The following is a 17055-nucleotide window of genomic DNA, read 5'->3' as shown; positions in this document are numbered from 1 at the left end:
CTGAGAATCATCAGAGGAAAAGGAAAACAATAATTATCTGATTTGCTTCTCTTGTGTTTTGCTGCTTTGGAATGTGTTTGGAGATTGTTTACCCACAGGTGATTGTTTCATTGGTTTCATGTGAATTGTTTTCACTCTTTGGCCAATCAGGGCCAAGCTGTGTCAGGACTCTGGAAAGAGTCAGGAGTTTTCATTATTATCTTTTTAGCATTCTGTAAGTATCCTTTCTGTATTCTTTAGTATAGTTTAGTATAGTATTCTTTATTATAATATAGTATCATAAAGTAATAAATTAGCCTTCTGAGAGCATGGAGTCAGATTCATCATTCCTCCCTGCCACGGGGCACCCCACAAATACAACACTCCTGCCTCTGAGGCAGCCTTTGCTGGCACCTGAAAGTGTCTTCACCAAGGAAGGTGGTGCAGGAGGTTATTGCAGACCCTGTTACACCTTGTCTCTCTGTTGATGCACAGGTGCTGCTCAGCAGTTTGAAACCCTGAAGTAATTGATGTATTTGTTAGGTTATGGTTTCCTGACACTGAGAAACCTGAGGCTGATAAAACCAAACATATTTTAAAGACTTTTCCAGTACTGCAGAAAAGAAGGGTTTTGCAAAGACTCCTGTATGAGTCCTGTATGAACTCTTGTGGTTTAAGGAGGACTACAGCCATGCACTGAATTGTCCTTGGGGACTGTAAGTGAAAGATTCCTGCACACACCCCTCACCCTGAGGTCTCCCTCAGTGTTAAAGACCTAAGTTTTAAATCTGGGATATGATAATGCTCTGTGGCATTATCTTCTCTCTCTCATATCTTCTCTCAGTAGCACATGCTGAGATTTCCTGTATGCTACACACCTTCCTTTTGAAATTTAATTGAATGACACAGCTGATACACTTTTATGTTGGTATGTCCTTCCTGATCAAAAAATGCTCATAGCATATTATCTACTCAAACACAACATAATCACAAATCAAAATATTGCCCTGCAATACTAAATTAACTTTAGTATTTGATGGGTTTAGTAAGATATTAACCACAGATGAAGATAATACATAAACTATTGTACAAGAAGCTTTTTAAAAAGTTTTTACAGTATTATAAAGAAATTATCTATCTGTAATTCCATAAGTTCACTGTGCAGCACCTGAAGGTGCCTGGAACTTCAGCCAACCAGGCATATTTTTTAACTTCTGAGATTCAATTTGTTTTCCATAATAGGTTTTGAGCTTATCAATGATAATACTAATTTGCTTTTCTTCTGCATTTACATTCCACTGTGAAAATAGATACCTACACTGCTCCTGCACAGGCTACAAAGGTAATTCTATACAATTCCTCTACTGAATGTCAGTGATTAACTCCTCCAAAACTAGTTCTGCATTTTTATAAACAAAGGCGTTTTGACCCATGTCTTTGGAGGTGAAGTGTGAAAGTTATGATTTTATATATTACACACCAGACAAATAGGCAAATAGACAAATAGTATTTCAATTTATGGGAATGTATTTGGTGCTTCATTCACTCTGCTCTCACCTGCAGGATACTGCAAAGCATGTGGACATGCAGTACACATAGAGAAAACTTCATGGGATTTGCAGCTGTATTACACATCACTAAACTCTAAGGAAATCTTTATAGGGAGTTTTTGGCACATCACAGAACTAGAAGCACCATTCCCTGACCTGAACTGGGTTTGATCTCTTCACATATTTTAATCTCTATATCTTGTGGGGTGTCTGTGTGCACATAGGCATTAGTAATATCTAATCCATTCTGCAATTTGATGCAATTCTCTAAAAGTAGCCAACACTCTCCACCCCACCACCAGAGCTGAGGTTTGGATCTGAGGTCCAAGAGCAAACTCAAATGATGAATTTCCTAACTGCCCTTGTACTTAGAATACAGCAATTTCTTAAACTCAATTCTAAGTGCCTCTGGTTCAGAAGTGTTTGAAACAATATCTGCTTCTTCCTTTCAACTGGAGATGCAGATGTACAGAACCTTTGGAAAAACCAGAATAATCTGACATGCAAAGCTCCCTTTTATTTTAAAGATTTAGACTTTTTATCAGTATGCAGTCATCCTTTTTCTAAGAGTACAGACAATTCCTGTATGGAAACAGCAGTGGCAAAACAAAAATACCAAACAAACTGTAACACTTTACTTACCACAAGTCTCCATCTTCAATAGTTTTATCATTTGGGGCTCCAGCATGGCCATAGTGCAAAACAGATGAGTTCTCCCCACTGATGGGCAAACAGAAAATTGGCACAATTAGTGGAAGAAACATTAACACACACATTCATATGACATAAGAAGGAGCTCTGTAAACATCAGTGCATTCACACAAAAAGCAGCCTGTGAGAGCTGTCCCAGTCCCTGCCTGGTGTGGCTGCAGTAACCATCCCAGCATTTGTGCAGCAGAGCTGGGCACAGCTCAGATCAACATTTCCTATGTCCATAACAGTGTAAAGGAAAGAATTATGTGCAAGTAAATTACCAATTTACACCCATTTATTATTTTCTGATGGGTTTTGTTGTTGTTGTTGTTTTTATTTTTTAAATTACTTAGTGCTATTTTTCCCTATTCAAGGTTAAGTAGTCTGAGGCATAAAACAAACTAACTTCCACTGGGGTAAAATCAGACATTTGAATCACTCTGGGAATCACTGGGACAGGAGGAATTGAGCTGTCTGAGGGAACAGCTCCAGCTGCCCCCTGGCATGGCCACAGGTGGGCTCTGCTGCAGGGATGCACTGCTTGGGGAACATTCCCAGCTCACAATGCCAGCAGCAGGAGCAGGGATCAAAACTGTCACTCTCTTCTTACCTGCTGTTGAAAAATCACATTGCAAAGAAAAGATTTTTATTCCTGGAAACCTTTCAGAGTAAACTGCTGATTCACAAGAATAAAACAGCTCCAGAGAAGGATGGACACTTGTTCTGTTGTTCTGAAGTTCCATGATCCACTAAGTGACCTACATTTGGCCTTGGCATCCTCTCTTGCCTACTGATATTCCTCTGGGTCTATAAAATGTCAGTTAAAAGGCTGATAAAGATCTCAAGCTCTACCTATTTTTCTTTTACTGTTCTCCTCAGATAGATGCTCTTGTTTTTTCTCTTCAAAAAGCTGGAAGAATTACATCACACCCAAAAATACCCATGTTGGGACAGGGTTACTGCAGCTTCTCTCCAACCCCTGCAGCTCACTTGCCAGCTTTAATCAAAACCTTTCACTGGTCACCCTGCTCAAATTTGGTTCTTTCAAGCTGTGATGCTGGAACAGCTTTGTATCTTGGATGTCAGGAATCTGAGGCTCAATTTCAATCAATCTTTTGTTGTGTCTGGAGTAAATGTGACATCTGACACACTTCTCATCTTAGACTTCTGATGTGTGCAATTACAAAAACAGTGAGCATGCACTGTATCCAAAAAGAGATTACCTTCAAGACACATTAAGTACTTGTGATAAAAGGTCATCAGTCACACAGATAATTTCATAAACAATGATCATGGAGTAGAAAGCAGTAAGTTACTGCAGGCTCCCTGTCTAAATTGGCTGGACTGTGTCCCTGGAAGTATTTAATAATACATGTAGCTGTGGCACCTGGGGACACAGTTTAGCAGTGAACTTGGCTCTGTTGGGTTAATGGATGGACTGGATGATCTCAGAGGGTTCTTACAACCTGAATAATTCTACATTGATATTTTGAAAACAGTAAGTATTTATTATTAGATATTTTTTAACTATGTAATAAGACAGCGAAAGGTGATATTTCAGAATGACAGGGATGATTTTCTGATACAAAGTGTACTTCATAAAATTATACACACTCCAAACAGAAAAAATTAGAACAGTTAAAAGTTGTTAAATCAAGAGTTAAAAAGCCCTAAGAACTAAGGCTGCAATACATTCATTTTGTGATGCTGGTCCAATGGTTTAAGCACAGTTTCACAACTGGCTGGATGCTGGACTTGAGAACCTCTGCAGCTGTGCAGATAGCTAAAAATGGACCCAGAAAGCCTGTATACAAGATGAAGACAGACATAAACTTCTTTCTGAGATGTTCCGTCTCCTGGGCACTGGTGGAATATTTTCCACACCAGGACACTTTCAAAATGAGTTTGCTCCATCTGAAGAAAAGATCTGTAATAGAGCAATGGAGTGCAATGAAAGGAAAAGGTGTGCTGTGCCAGGCAGGGTGTGCAGTGGGAGCTGAGCTCTCCCAGCAGGGGACAGGGGGGCAGAGCTCCTGCCCCTGACTGCTCCTCTGCCTCAGGAACTGCTTCCCAGGTGCAGGGTTGAAATTTTGGGATGATGGCACGTGGAAGTAACTAGAATGACCTTGCATGACACTGTTTGGTGTTAAGGAAAACCACAAGAAATAATACAAAGTATCAACTGTGGAAGAGGTTTTACAGTGACTTCTGTGAGCCAGAGAGAAGTCTGATAAGGAGATCCATGTTTATCCCTGAAAGAATTTCCTACCAAGGTCATTGACACAGAAACCAAGAAAGAAAGAAGGAAAAATAAGAGAAACCTGCAACTGCCTGTTCCAATGAGCACTTTGTCTCTCCTGACCAATGAGTAAAGTGTAAACTTACGAGTTTTGTAAGAATGTATAAAAATCATCCACGCTATAATAAAAACAGGTTTGAAACCTTCTGAAAATGGGGTGTGTTGTTTGTATTGTCTCCATCTCAACTACGACAACCAACAGCTGGCATGCACACCCACACTCCACAGCAGTTTGCCAGCATTTCAGCTGCAGATACTATTCCTTATCTCCCTCCAATACTGGGGATAAAGTAGGAGAATCAAACAGCACATGCATATATTTATGATCAACTTTTAAAAAATTATCATGAACCTTAAGGGCATGAGTCCATGCTTATGTATTTGCAGACAGCTCGTTTACTTATCAAGATGTGCTGGCACCCCCAGTGACAAACACCATACCAGTGCATAAATAAGTCATATACTCACATTTGACAACTGCACAAATGCTTTCAACAAAACACATTGCAAATACAAAGATGAGGGGTTTCTTTTGCACATTTTAATGTAAAGGTTTTAGTTTACAAAATATTTCTGTTAGGCTCAGCACCAACTGTGAGGGAGCTGCATGAAGAATCTGTTTTTCAGCACCGTCGGTGAAGCATTGAGCAGGCACAATCTTTCTTGGCATTGGAGGCTCCTGATCTGTCAGGCACATCTTGGCTCTGTCACACACAGGGGATCACAGCACAGGGAGCACAGTTGGTGCTGAGGACCAGATCTGCACACCATCTGCATTTCAGGGATTCATTGGCATGAGAGGGTGTGCTCCCCTGGCTGGCTCTGGGCAGGTACCCTGGGCTCACACCCGTTAGCAACCAGGCAGAGCCAACCTGCTCCTGAAAACTCCCCAACTGCTTCTCACCCAAAACAAAACCAGCATGTGCACTGAAGGACTGATCCCTGGCTCTGAGCAGGCCCTGCAGCTGAGGATGAGTGGGAGAGCTTGACTCACACATGCACTACTGACCCAAATTAGGACAGAGATATGGAAACCTCCAGTGGGTTCCTGCTGAGAGGAGCACACCCAATCTCCCCTGCAAGCTGCATCTCTACCTCTGTCCTGAGATGAAGGCAGGAAGATGCTTCTGGAGAATGCTGCAGAAATGATGTGTACCCACAAGGTAAATGCTACAGTTAGCCAGAAATTGTTCACACTGATTCAGTAAGCCTTTCAAGGTGGCTTTAAAACAATTTAAACAAAATCCCCAGCCACTGACAAAGCACAGAATTCACAGAATCACTGGGTTGGAAGAGATCTTCAAGATCAGAAGTCCAGCCCAGCCCCAACACCTCAACTCAACCCTGGCACCCAGTGCCACATCCAGGCTTTGTTAAACACACCCAGGGATGGGGAGACTCCACCACCTCCCTGGGCAGCCATTCCAGAGCTTTATCACTCAAGCAAATGAAAGCAAATGAGACTCATGTAAAGCTACTTCTTTCTCTTCCAAGAGGCACCAGTTGCAATGTCTAGCACTGCAGTGCCAAGTTGCAGTTTATGATGAAGCACTGTGGGAGGTGAGGATCACTGGCATCACTGCCTCCCTTTTGGTCAGCACCTCTGAAAATCACCACACATGAGGCTGCCAATGCTCACCTTCGGGCAGGCAACCTGGAAAATCCTCCAAGAGGTTCCTGGTTTTATTCCATCTTTATTCCATTTTGTTCCATTTTTATTCCTTTAATAACTTGCTTCTAACTGGTGTCAAAGACATGTTAGTTCCAGAAAGAATTGTACCAAGCAGCAGAAGAGGTGCAAATTAACACCACTGAGAATGCAAAATGCAGGAAGAGATTCTGATTACTAGCAAAGGAAAATAATCCCCCAAGATGCATTTGAGATCAGAAAGCACCCTGAAGACAAATCATTATAAGAAAGAGGAGAAATGTCAGCAATATTTTAAGAACAGGACTATGCTGAACATCAAGCACTACAAAAAGTGTAGCTAGTAGCTCAATATTAAGAACATCTAAAGAAAAAACAAAAGACCATTGAATAAAACTGGAACTTATTTCCATCATGATTTAGATCATCATAGAATCAACCCAGAAGAAAGACAAAAAAGTGGCAAGAAGGGTTGATGCTAAGGCATGAGATCTAAAAAAGTTGTATTGAAGTTAAAGAAAGAAAATCTGATTCAACAATAAGCTAACCTGGTCCAAAAAGCTTCACTTATGGCAACCCTCAGATGGAAGAAGGCATTTCACTGCACAGGGTTATTCTTGATGACTGATAGCACCTGATGAGAGACATCAGTCAAGGAGATCTGAACCTGAGTCTAAGATGAGAGAGCAACGAGCAGCAGCTGCTGGTGGCTTCTGTGGTGGTTCCAGAGAAACCAATGCCTCCACCACCACCTGACTCCAGCTGGAACCTCTGCTCCCAATGGATGCCACCCACCCCAGCATCACCAAGACATGGGAATGGATTACCTTTGCTTTCCCATTTGTAAAAATGGTTCCTTGGTAACCCAAGACACTGCAGTGAATAATTCATTAGCATTTGGAAGCAGCACTTTGTAGATGAGTGCCAAAAATATCCAAGTATGTTTAACAAATGCTCCTATTCTCCTTCCATGACACTCAGTGAGGTCTGCACTCCAAACCACTCCCCAGCTGGCAGCTTTTGAAATATCACTGACTTCAGGACTGATCTCAAAAGGTAACACCCTGTCACACTCATCAATGTGTATTACTATTCTCATAGTAACAGTCAACACATTGAGCACTTCTGGTCACACCAAATATTCATTTAGCATCTCCTCAAGAATGTAACACTGCACAGGACAGCAATAACTAACTGCACCCGTCACATGACAAGTGGTTTATTTCTGTACTGAAATATTGTATTGAATACTCCTGATTTTCAGCTTAATCAGCATAAAAAAAAAAAAAAGAATAACAGAATAACAAACTTGTTTTTTATTTAAAAGGATTATTCTTTTCAATGGAAAATATTATCAGGCCTGTAATCTAAAAAGGAAAGATCCTGTCAAAATATGCCCATTTTAGGTGTGTTCAGGAAAATATAAAATTCAACATGAATAGAATAAAATATTCAAAAATCCTAATTGCAAAAGTTATTTTTAGCTGTAAATGTAGTTAAGTGAAATATTTACAATGCATGACATTCTCACAGTATTAAAAAATGTCTATTATTTTTGCCATTATTATGTTAATTGAATTCATTCATTTATTAGGAGCTAGCTTAAAACTGTTAATATTATTCATTCTTACTTCATCACTCATAGTCAGAACATAGAATACAAAGACCTTAGTCTGTAAATTGCTATCTCATGTAACTATTTTTTTAAAAATCATGTTTGTCTGCACTTCTAGTGGTAGGATACAATGGCAGATGGTAAGAAAAAAATGTTTGGATATGGCATTCTAAGGACAGCCCTTCTCTGTGATTTAAATCCTCCAATAGCTCAGAGGCAGCTCTAATTGCACCTCCATGCCCTGCAGAGCAGGACAGGACACCCAGGAGCTCCTGTCTGTACTCAATTCTGAGCTGCTGTTGGAGCTTTTCTCCTCTGGGGTGTAATGCAGGTCCTGGGTTTGCAGTCCCACAGTTCACCAGGAGCCACCACACAAACATTGACTGGGCATTTCTGTAGGTTTAACAAAATTATTTGACCACCAGCACCCAAACCAGATCCTGCAGCAGGTTCTGATCCACTCTGAGTCAATGTGAAGTCTGCATGGCTGTGAAAAATCTTCTCTGTCTGTGACAAAAGCTTAGAGATGGAGTCTCATTTCCCTGGAATGTTAATTCTCAAGTTACACAATGGTACTTAAACCAGGAAACTTTTCAGACAATTTAGATACACAATTTGCCATAAAACTGCTCATGCTCCTGCTGCAATTTTGCATATAAATTGGAAAATTGCATTTACAAATAAGCAATTGAGTAAACTGCAGAAAGAAGTGAAGGTGCTAATTGTTCTTATTACCTTCAAAGCAATATAGAATTATTGTCATTAACATAAAAATTATCTTTTGTAAGTGTATGTGACTTCAGTGGAGGGCAAATGTTTCTGAGTAGCAGCAGAACAAGTGGAACATATATACCAACATATATGGCTCATTTCACTGTCATACATCTCTGATTAGATTAATTCCACTAAGTAAGATTAATCTCTGCATGAAGCACACAGCTGTTGTTCAGCATGTGTCCCACACTGTTCTCTTGTGCATTTCTACAACTGCAGGGAGAACTTTTATACTACTTTCCCAAACACAGTAACCTTCAACACTAGCTGCTCAGCAAGAAGCAGAGAGAGCAAAAAATTCCAAATTCCAAAAAGATTAGTTCAATTGCATCCTAATCTTTGAGACAAAGAATTTTGAAGATGATAAGAAATACACTTAATGTGTATTTCAAACAAAGTATTTCTGAGCAACAGAGAATAGCTGTAAAGCCCCTCTCCATGGTGCTATTCAATAAAAAAAGCCAAGTGCAGCACAGGGGTGAGCATAAACATGATCTTGGCAGCAGCAGGAGCAGCCATTGGGAACCTCTGGGGTGCAGCAAACTCTATTGCCACGTTATGTCTTCAGGAGACACAGGCAACCACCTACCTCTCTTTGTCTTTTCCAGTGAGAAAACAGGTCAGAACTCACTCTGGTGGCATTTGCAAACACATGATATGCCTAAAAGGACCAATTTTAAAAACACCCAGAGGGAAGCTGACTCTAAAGCCTGCTCAGTTCAGTGTAAATCATTCTCTTACCTGCCACAGATGCAAGTGTAGGAGGTGTGGCGCATGCCCCCTCGAGCGTAGCAGTAGTGCTGGAACAGGCTGCAAAGAAACAAAGGTGGCAATTATTCATTTCTGCCAAACCACCCCAAGACAGGTAGAAAAAACAAGTTCTGCTAGAGAAAAAGCTGTGTTGGTGGAAATCCCCAGTCTCTGCCTATTTCTGCTCAGCTGAACACTCCGCGTGCCCCCCATGCACAGCTGAGCAGCCCTGCAGAGCTGCAGGGGATTGCCACAGAGCAACTCTGCAGCAGGGGAGAGGGGCTCCAGTGCAGCTCAGTGACCTCAAATGGCAACTGCTTTCCTCACAGCTCCACACCAAAAGGGAAATTACTGCGTCGTAGACATTTTTCCACAGAAATCCTTTCTTTCAGATTTCTGTGTCTTCTGGAAGGCAGAGGCCTCAGAAGGGAAGGTAAACAATTGTTATCAGCTGCTGTGGAATGCAATAGGATTCACCTTGATTGGCTCATTTTCTATGTTTATAATTAAGGGCCAATCACCAGTGCAAGCTAGGGGACTGAGTCCCTGGACACAACTTTGTTTGGGATTCTTTCTATCTATTCTTAGCTTAGCTAGCAGCTCTGCAAACCTCTCTCTATATTCTATTAGTATAGTCATAATGTATTATATATATTATCTTAATAAATCAAGCCTTCTGATCAAGATACAAGATTCACCATCTCTCTATCACCAGCTGCGACCCACTCAGGCGCGGTAATATTACTGCGGGCAAGAGACTTCATCTGACCACAGAACAAACAGGATGGTAACAGGTGAAATGCTGAAGTTGGCCAAACTCTCCAAAGTGGAATTGAGAAAATCGCTGCATTGCTGCATTTCAGGCACACAATCACATCCATGATCACCTTTTCAATCCTGCTGCCCTCAATCTATGTCATGTGGATTCAGGAAAAGTGAAGTCCAACCAGCCCTTCACAGAGGAAGGAGCTTGCCAGACTGGTCTTCAAAATAATTTCAGCAGAAGTCCTCTCCATTTACCACCTCACAGACACCTTCTGCTGGAAGCTGAACTAAATATCCCCTAACCCTGATTTACACCTGCCTGTGCTGCTCACCCTCCTCTCCAGACCAGCCAGCAGAGCTCTCCCCTCACATTAACCAGCTCCTTTCTGCACCACAGGCTGGGCTGGAATGGACCCTCTCATGTTCTCTTGTCTGTAGCACAACAGACACAGAGAAAACCTAAGACTTACCCAATTTCAGATTGTGGTACCTAAATACCTCTATGATCTTTCCCTGTCCAAACATGGGGAAAAAAATTAACACAAACTCAATCCCAAGAGCAAGAAGATCATGTGATAACATAAGGCCAAGTCTCCTGCAGCCTATAAGGGACAGTACAACACAACATTGTTCGATTTTGTGTTTGCTTGGGACAGGGAAGGGCAGGGAGAGCAGCCTGTGGAACTCCTCTTTCACTGCCATCCTGCTGGAGGAGCTGTTTGGCCTTAAAAAGCATTACAATATTTTCATCTTCACTGTCAAAGTCCCCTTCAGATGAGGGCAGATTTGCCCAAAGCACAATTAATATAGGATTAGGTGCTTTACGAGCTAAGCACATATCATGGATCCTTTTATTCTTTTTGAAATATGCTCTAGTTACAATCCAATTCCCTGTAATACTGAATGAATTCCAAAAGCTCATTTCTTGTAATACTGAAATAATTTCATTAACATAGAATGATAATGGTGCTATTCAAATAATAGAGATGTTGTGATTTTGTCCTTCTTCAGCAGAGAGCCACAGAACACAATTCAGATTCAAAAGACATTAAAGACATTACATGCTTGTAAATCTAAACTGGATTTTAAAATTACACAAAATGACAGTCTTTAAAGAGAAACAAAAGAAAACATACATATTAACACATATGAAAAAAGAAAAGCCTCCATTTAGAGACTCAGTAGAGGGACACCCTGTTTACAAGATCTCTTTTCTGTTCAAAATACTGTGGTGGTTTACAAGGTAGGAAACACTAAGTTTGTTTTGGCCCACAAATGAATGATGGCAATGAGAAGTTCAAATGCCAGAGAAGCTAAGGAGAAACTCTGGCATGGTGAGAACTCAACAGAGATATCATTAAACTGAGCTGATAAAATGTATGACCTAAACTGTCATTTTTTCTGACACAGACATCCTTTCACAGAAATGGACATTTCATATGGAAACATTTGCTTGCAGGCAAGCTTTACTCTCTAAGACAAGACACTCTATAGAAGCATTTTGCACAATGATTCTACTGTTATATACATATAGTTACATTTTAGGAAGCAACTTTTAGAGTATTTTATTAACCTTTCACCTTAAATGACTGAATAAACTATGCCCCTAGACAGCAAGTTCCAGTAACCTTATAAAGAGCTTAAAAATGAAATGTAAAAATGAAATATGAAGGTCCTAAATATCTTTCCATCATCAGTGATGCAGGATAGCAAGGCTTATTTTTCCTTATGACAACTGATCACATATTCATAGTTGCAATTAATATGAAACTGTGCAGCCAGTAATGGCAGTACCCCTTGCAGTACTCCCTGACTGGCAGTAAAAAGCAATAAATAAATTAAGACATGCATTGTGTAATCCAGCTGTTGCCTGAACTTTGTTTCTGTTTTCATCAGACATCATAGACTTCCTTTTAAGACTAAGAAAGAAGGGGCCATCTGTGTGATTGAGCTGATGATGGTACAACTTTGCCAGGCGATGAGTTTCCTGCTAGTAAAACTATTCACATCACTTGTTTGAATTTACTTTTTCAGGGTATGACTTCATGCAATTGGAAAAAAAATTCCAAAATTCTCATCAGAGACAGCCAACATCCGTGTATGATATAGCACAGATATGTCGCAGACAATTTTATGAAAAATCCTTTCCTTAGGATTTTTTCCTCCTGAGAAGCTGTGAGGCCTCAGGAACAAAAGGTAAACAATGATTATCTGCTGCTGTGGAATGCAACAGGTGCATCTGGGATTGGGCTCATGTGGTTGTTTCTAATTAATGGCCAATCACAGTCAGCTGGCTCGGACAGAGTCTGAGCCACAAGCCTTTGTTATCATTCTTTCTTTTTCTATTCTTAGCCAGCCTTCTGATGGAATCCTTTCTTCTATTCTTTTAGTATAGTTTTAATATAATATATATCATAAAATAATAAATCAGCCTCCTGAAACCTGGAGTCAGATCCTCGTCTCGTCCCTCATCCAAAACCCCCTACGAATGCTGTCACACAGATAAGTGACAAAGAAGATGACAAAGGCTGGCTTTTCAAAGCTAGAAAGAATAAATGCTGAATTAGAGAAGTACCAGGACTTTGAAGGTGAAGTCCCAGCCCCACTGAAGTTAATGCAGATTCTGAACTTGATTTCACCACACCAAGATTTCACTGTCTACACTCTGCAAGAATCCTTATCCATAAGAGCAACATGAAAGTACAGAGTCTGAAATAGTTGGATGGAATATAATTTAATCTGGCACTCTGCATCCATTGCAAATATTGCATCCTGAGCTTCTCCTGGTGTTTCTGATTGGAGGATTGGTGTGTTCAGTCAGTTTTATGTTGGTGCTGGATGCTTCACCGTGAGCTTCTAATGCCACCAGCACAGGCACAGAAATGAAGCAGTTTTTGCTCTTCTCCTTGCACAGGTTTCAAAGCTCATGCCATATTTATTTGTGCAGTATTTCTGCAGAGGGTGTGTGTATCACCTACCATGGAAGGATGGCCTCAGTGGTGTACACAGACCAACCTGTAAATGCAGACAGCTTTGCTAGAGCTGGCATGGGCTGTGCGTTGCTTTGGACACAATTGGTTTGTTGCTGTTGCTGTGTAAAAGAACATCCTGGGTTTGGTGCTCATTTTTTTGCCAAAACCATCATTTTCATTGACTGACAATATGCAGAGAGTTAAGGAAGTTTTAAAAACTCACTGTTTTTTCCATCAATCTAAAAACACCCAAGTATTACTCACCATCAACTCAGGTAAGTATGACATGAGTGAATTTCTCCTCCTTGCAAATTTACTGAGGCACAAGATTATGTTAACCCCACTGCTCTGCTGAGACTCAACTGTCTCACTGACTGTGCTGACTGGAGAGAAGAAAACTCTCAGAAATAATGGGTTATTCACCAGTAGAAATAACAGAATAAGTATATACTGGCTGTGTTTCAGATCCTATGGAGTACTGCATACATCCAAACAAATCTCCACAATGCTTGAAGAGCCTCAACTTCAAACCAGCCCAAAAAGCCATTAAAGTGAAACCTTCTATGAACAGTCTTTCTGACAAATGATCAAAATCACTCTGACAATGATGTTTGTGTTTTATGGTCATCTTTGGTCCAGCTTCTGAATGGAAATTACATTAACTAAGGTAGTTTAATGTTAACACTTGTCCTAATTTAAGTGAATTTACAGAATAAAGACACATAAAGCAGGAGGAATAGAACTATCTGTATTGATTGCTCTCACATTTTGCTTATTTTCAATTCCTCCTTATACTAGAATACAACACATGCACACTCAGCAGCATTATTTTTATTTCTAAAAGAAGTACATAAATAATCTCTAATTTAATTTCTTATCATCAGCTCTTCTTGAGTTATAAGAAATATAACTCAAATGTCACTTTTTTATAAAGCTTTATAAAAAAGCAACATTGGCATTTCTCAGCTATTCACTCCTGAAACCAAGACACTTCTAGATCAAAAAGGTTCAAATTTTAAATAAAAATCCAATTGAGCATTTTGACCTGCATCTTGCAAAACCGGTAAGAAATGCAGTTACAGAAAGCATGATAAACATGGAGAAAAGAGAGATACAGAAGGATCTAAAAGAAGCAAGAATATCTGAGCAACAAACATTTAAATCCTTGCCAAGTTTCTGTAACACTGCCCAAGAGATTCCTCAGTGACCTTGTGATGGTCCCACACCCTCAGTAACTGCAGCCAGGTGCAGAATGAGACATGCACATCACTTGAGGCTGGAGGGACAATTACTCATCCCAAGGTTTCTGACAAGAGAGAGGAAAGCCCTGAATAATCCTGTTCATGATTGCCAGGTACTGCATCTAGAACACTTGTGGATAATGGTAATAGAACCCAAATTTAGGTTGTGGATCAGAGGGATTTGCTGTCAGCTTGCCCTGTGAAGAGTGCAAGTACAGAAGATCAAGGACACCTGTAGGTCAGTATCTCATTATGGGGTTTATATTGAAAACAGATATTTGAGAAAGTTGCCTCCTAAGAAAAAGAAACCTTTGTATGCTTCAAAAATAGTATTGATTGAACATAGACCTTGAAATGCAAGCAGGAGGGTTTGAACTATAAACTGGAAACCACACTAACTTAAGGGAGTTTTGGACAGGACTTGGAGGATTTTCTGTAGTTCCTTCTTTTGTTTTTATGACTACAATTGGAAGATGTAGGTGAGCATCTATTAGTTACCTGTGCACTAAATTGCTTTTGAATTTCAACTAGAATGTGCCATTATGTTTTTGTATGGTGTAAATATGAAGCATAGCCATGATACAACCTAAAATCCAAAGCCTTTCTAAAGCATTCACAAAAGGCCAAATATTCCAAAGCTGATCTCTCCAGTTATGCCAGGATTGAGACCATTATTTTGATCACTTAGACACATCAAAATCTCCACATAAGAAAGCTATAAAGCCAGAACCCCACAAAATTGTTGAGCCACAGTAATTATAATTTGCAAATGATTAGTAAAGCATTTATATTAACATCAAGCTAGACTGAAAGATGCTCAGAGGAAGAAGACAAGGTGTCAGTAACATCCCATCAGTGAATACAGGAACAAGGTGAGCAGTGCTTCCTTTAATCCCACACTACACATAGTGAGGCTCTTAAAAACAGAGCATTTTTCTTTGTTAACCTACTTACTCTGCTAATGTAATTTATTTTCCATGGGCAACTAGATGCTTAAAGGCTTAGCCTATCTAATCCTATTTTCATTTAGTTCACAACAGCACACAGCAGTACTGCAAAACATCTCTGAGGTTGTTTTAATACAAAAACAACAACAACAAAAAAGTCAGTACTTCACTGCAAAAGGGTAAAATAGACTGGAGAAATCTAGGAGGAATAATCCAACTTACTATTAATGAACAAACAATGGATTAGTAACTTGCAGCCAAACAAGAAAAATAGCACAATGAGCAGATGAGCAAAGTTATTCTTCACCTTGGAGACAATACACTTAATGATTTCTGCCTGGAAATTGTTTAGAACAGAACTTGCAGATCCATGAACAACAGGAAATAAAACCACTTGTGTGCACTGACTTCTTAAACTAACTGGTTACACTACTCCTCATGAAAATTTTAGATTAAAATCCCTGGCTGGGTTGTTTTGCATGCTCAGAGAGGAGAGCTGCTGAAGCTTGCTATCAACCAGAGATACTGACAGGAGCTACACTTTGAAGCATCTCTATTTACAATTGTCCTAATTTGTATCATGCACAAGCAGAAATAATATATGATTTTAAAAAAATGTTGATCCCTCTGAATTATAACAGCTAGATTCTGTTCTTATTTTTGCTGTGTTTTCTTTAAATAAGTAATTTTTCTTTATGTGCAGCAAATGTTACATAATAATATAAACTTAAAAGTGACCAATGTTGTCTGAGTTCAGCAGGGACAGAAGAAATGTAACTTTGGCAAGCAGGTATGACACAGGAAACTGGCAGTACCTTAATGTAAATACAGTAAGAACATTTATGAAGTAAGGGAGAGCTGTGTAGGAGCAGCACAGAAGTAAGTGGGTTCACCTCTATAATAAATAATTCATACTGGGATTTCTAAATGTTACTCCTCTGTACTAAAATGGATCACAATCCAGAGCTCAGGGCAGAACAGAGGGCAGGATTACCCTAAAATGCCGATATATTTTAAGATACAAAACAACACAGATCAGAAGGAATACCATTCCTTCAGGAAACCAAATCCATCAAGGTAAAGCCATTAATACTGCCTGGAAACCAGAGACACACGAAACAGAAAGTCCATAAATAATACAGGACTCAGCACTGTCACATATGTCATATATGATTTGCAATGATTGAAGGTAATTGATAATATCAGTTCAAGAACAGAGAGTTTAGGTGAGGGGTAATTAGCATTTTAATTGCATAATTGGGAATTATAAATTACCTGTCTTATGTAAAGAATAACTGAAGAGCTTATATAACATGAGCTGATAATTCATCTTTTTGTCTAAGCTAAATGGGTTGGAGAATTTAGAGAATCAGGAACTGCATTTTCCTCACACATATTGTTGTTTAATTTCATAGCTCTTCCTTTTATCTATTCCACATGAAGAAAATTTTCCCCCATCAGTTTGCAAATCCAGAACTTCTGAATGATTTTTGAGTCAGAGAACATGACTTGTGATACTGCAGCAATTTAAGATTTCATGAGGAGCAATCGCCCCTTCTCCCTTCCAGACAGAGTGATGTAAGTTTTTTCTAAGAGGACTGTTGGAGTTTAGTCCAATTTTTTCTTTTTCCAGCATGAGGAAAGGACAAGAGCTTTCAAAGATGTGATTTTAAAGAAGTGCATATGGACGCTCTCGCTTGATTTGCCTTTCATCTGATTCTACACTGGTGCCACATCTCTTTGACTCTGAAAATTCATCAAGTTATGCTTTTCCACAGGAGTTCAGTTAAGCCATTTCATTAGCAATGCTCAAATGCAAACA

At 39.7% G+C, this 17055-nt stretch overlaps 1 protein-coding gene across 1 annotated transcript in view; it reads right to left on the bottom strand.

Annotated features, from left to right (window-relative positions):
* PEPD (peptidase D) overlaps positions 1-17055 on the bottom strand; it is a 152138-nt gene that overhangs the window by 55728 nt on the left and 79355 nt on the right. The window contains exons 10-11 of the mRNA XM_058033921.1: positions 9300-9368; positions 2172-2249 (exon numbers count right to left, since the gene is read on the bottom strand). Coding sequence (XP_057889904.1) covers positions 2172-2249; positions 9300-9368 — 147 coding nt within the window. The remainder of the gene's footprint in view (positions 1-2171; positions 2250-9299; positions 9369-17055) is intronic.

Source organism: Melospiza georgiana, chromosome 14, assembly GCF_028018845.1.
Source record: "Melospiza georgiana isolate bMelGeo1 chromosome 14, bMelGeo1.pri, whole genome shotgun sequence".
NCBI lineage: Eukaryota > Metazoa > Chordata > Aves > Passeriformes > Passerellidae > Melospiza > Melospiza georgiana.
This window is presented reverse-complemented; position numbering and strand designations above follow the sequence as displayed.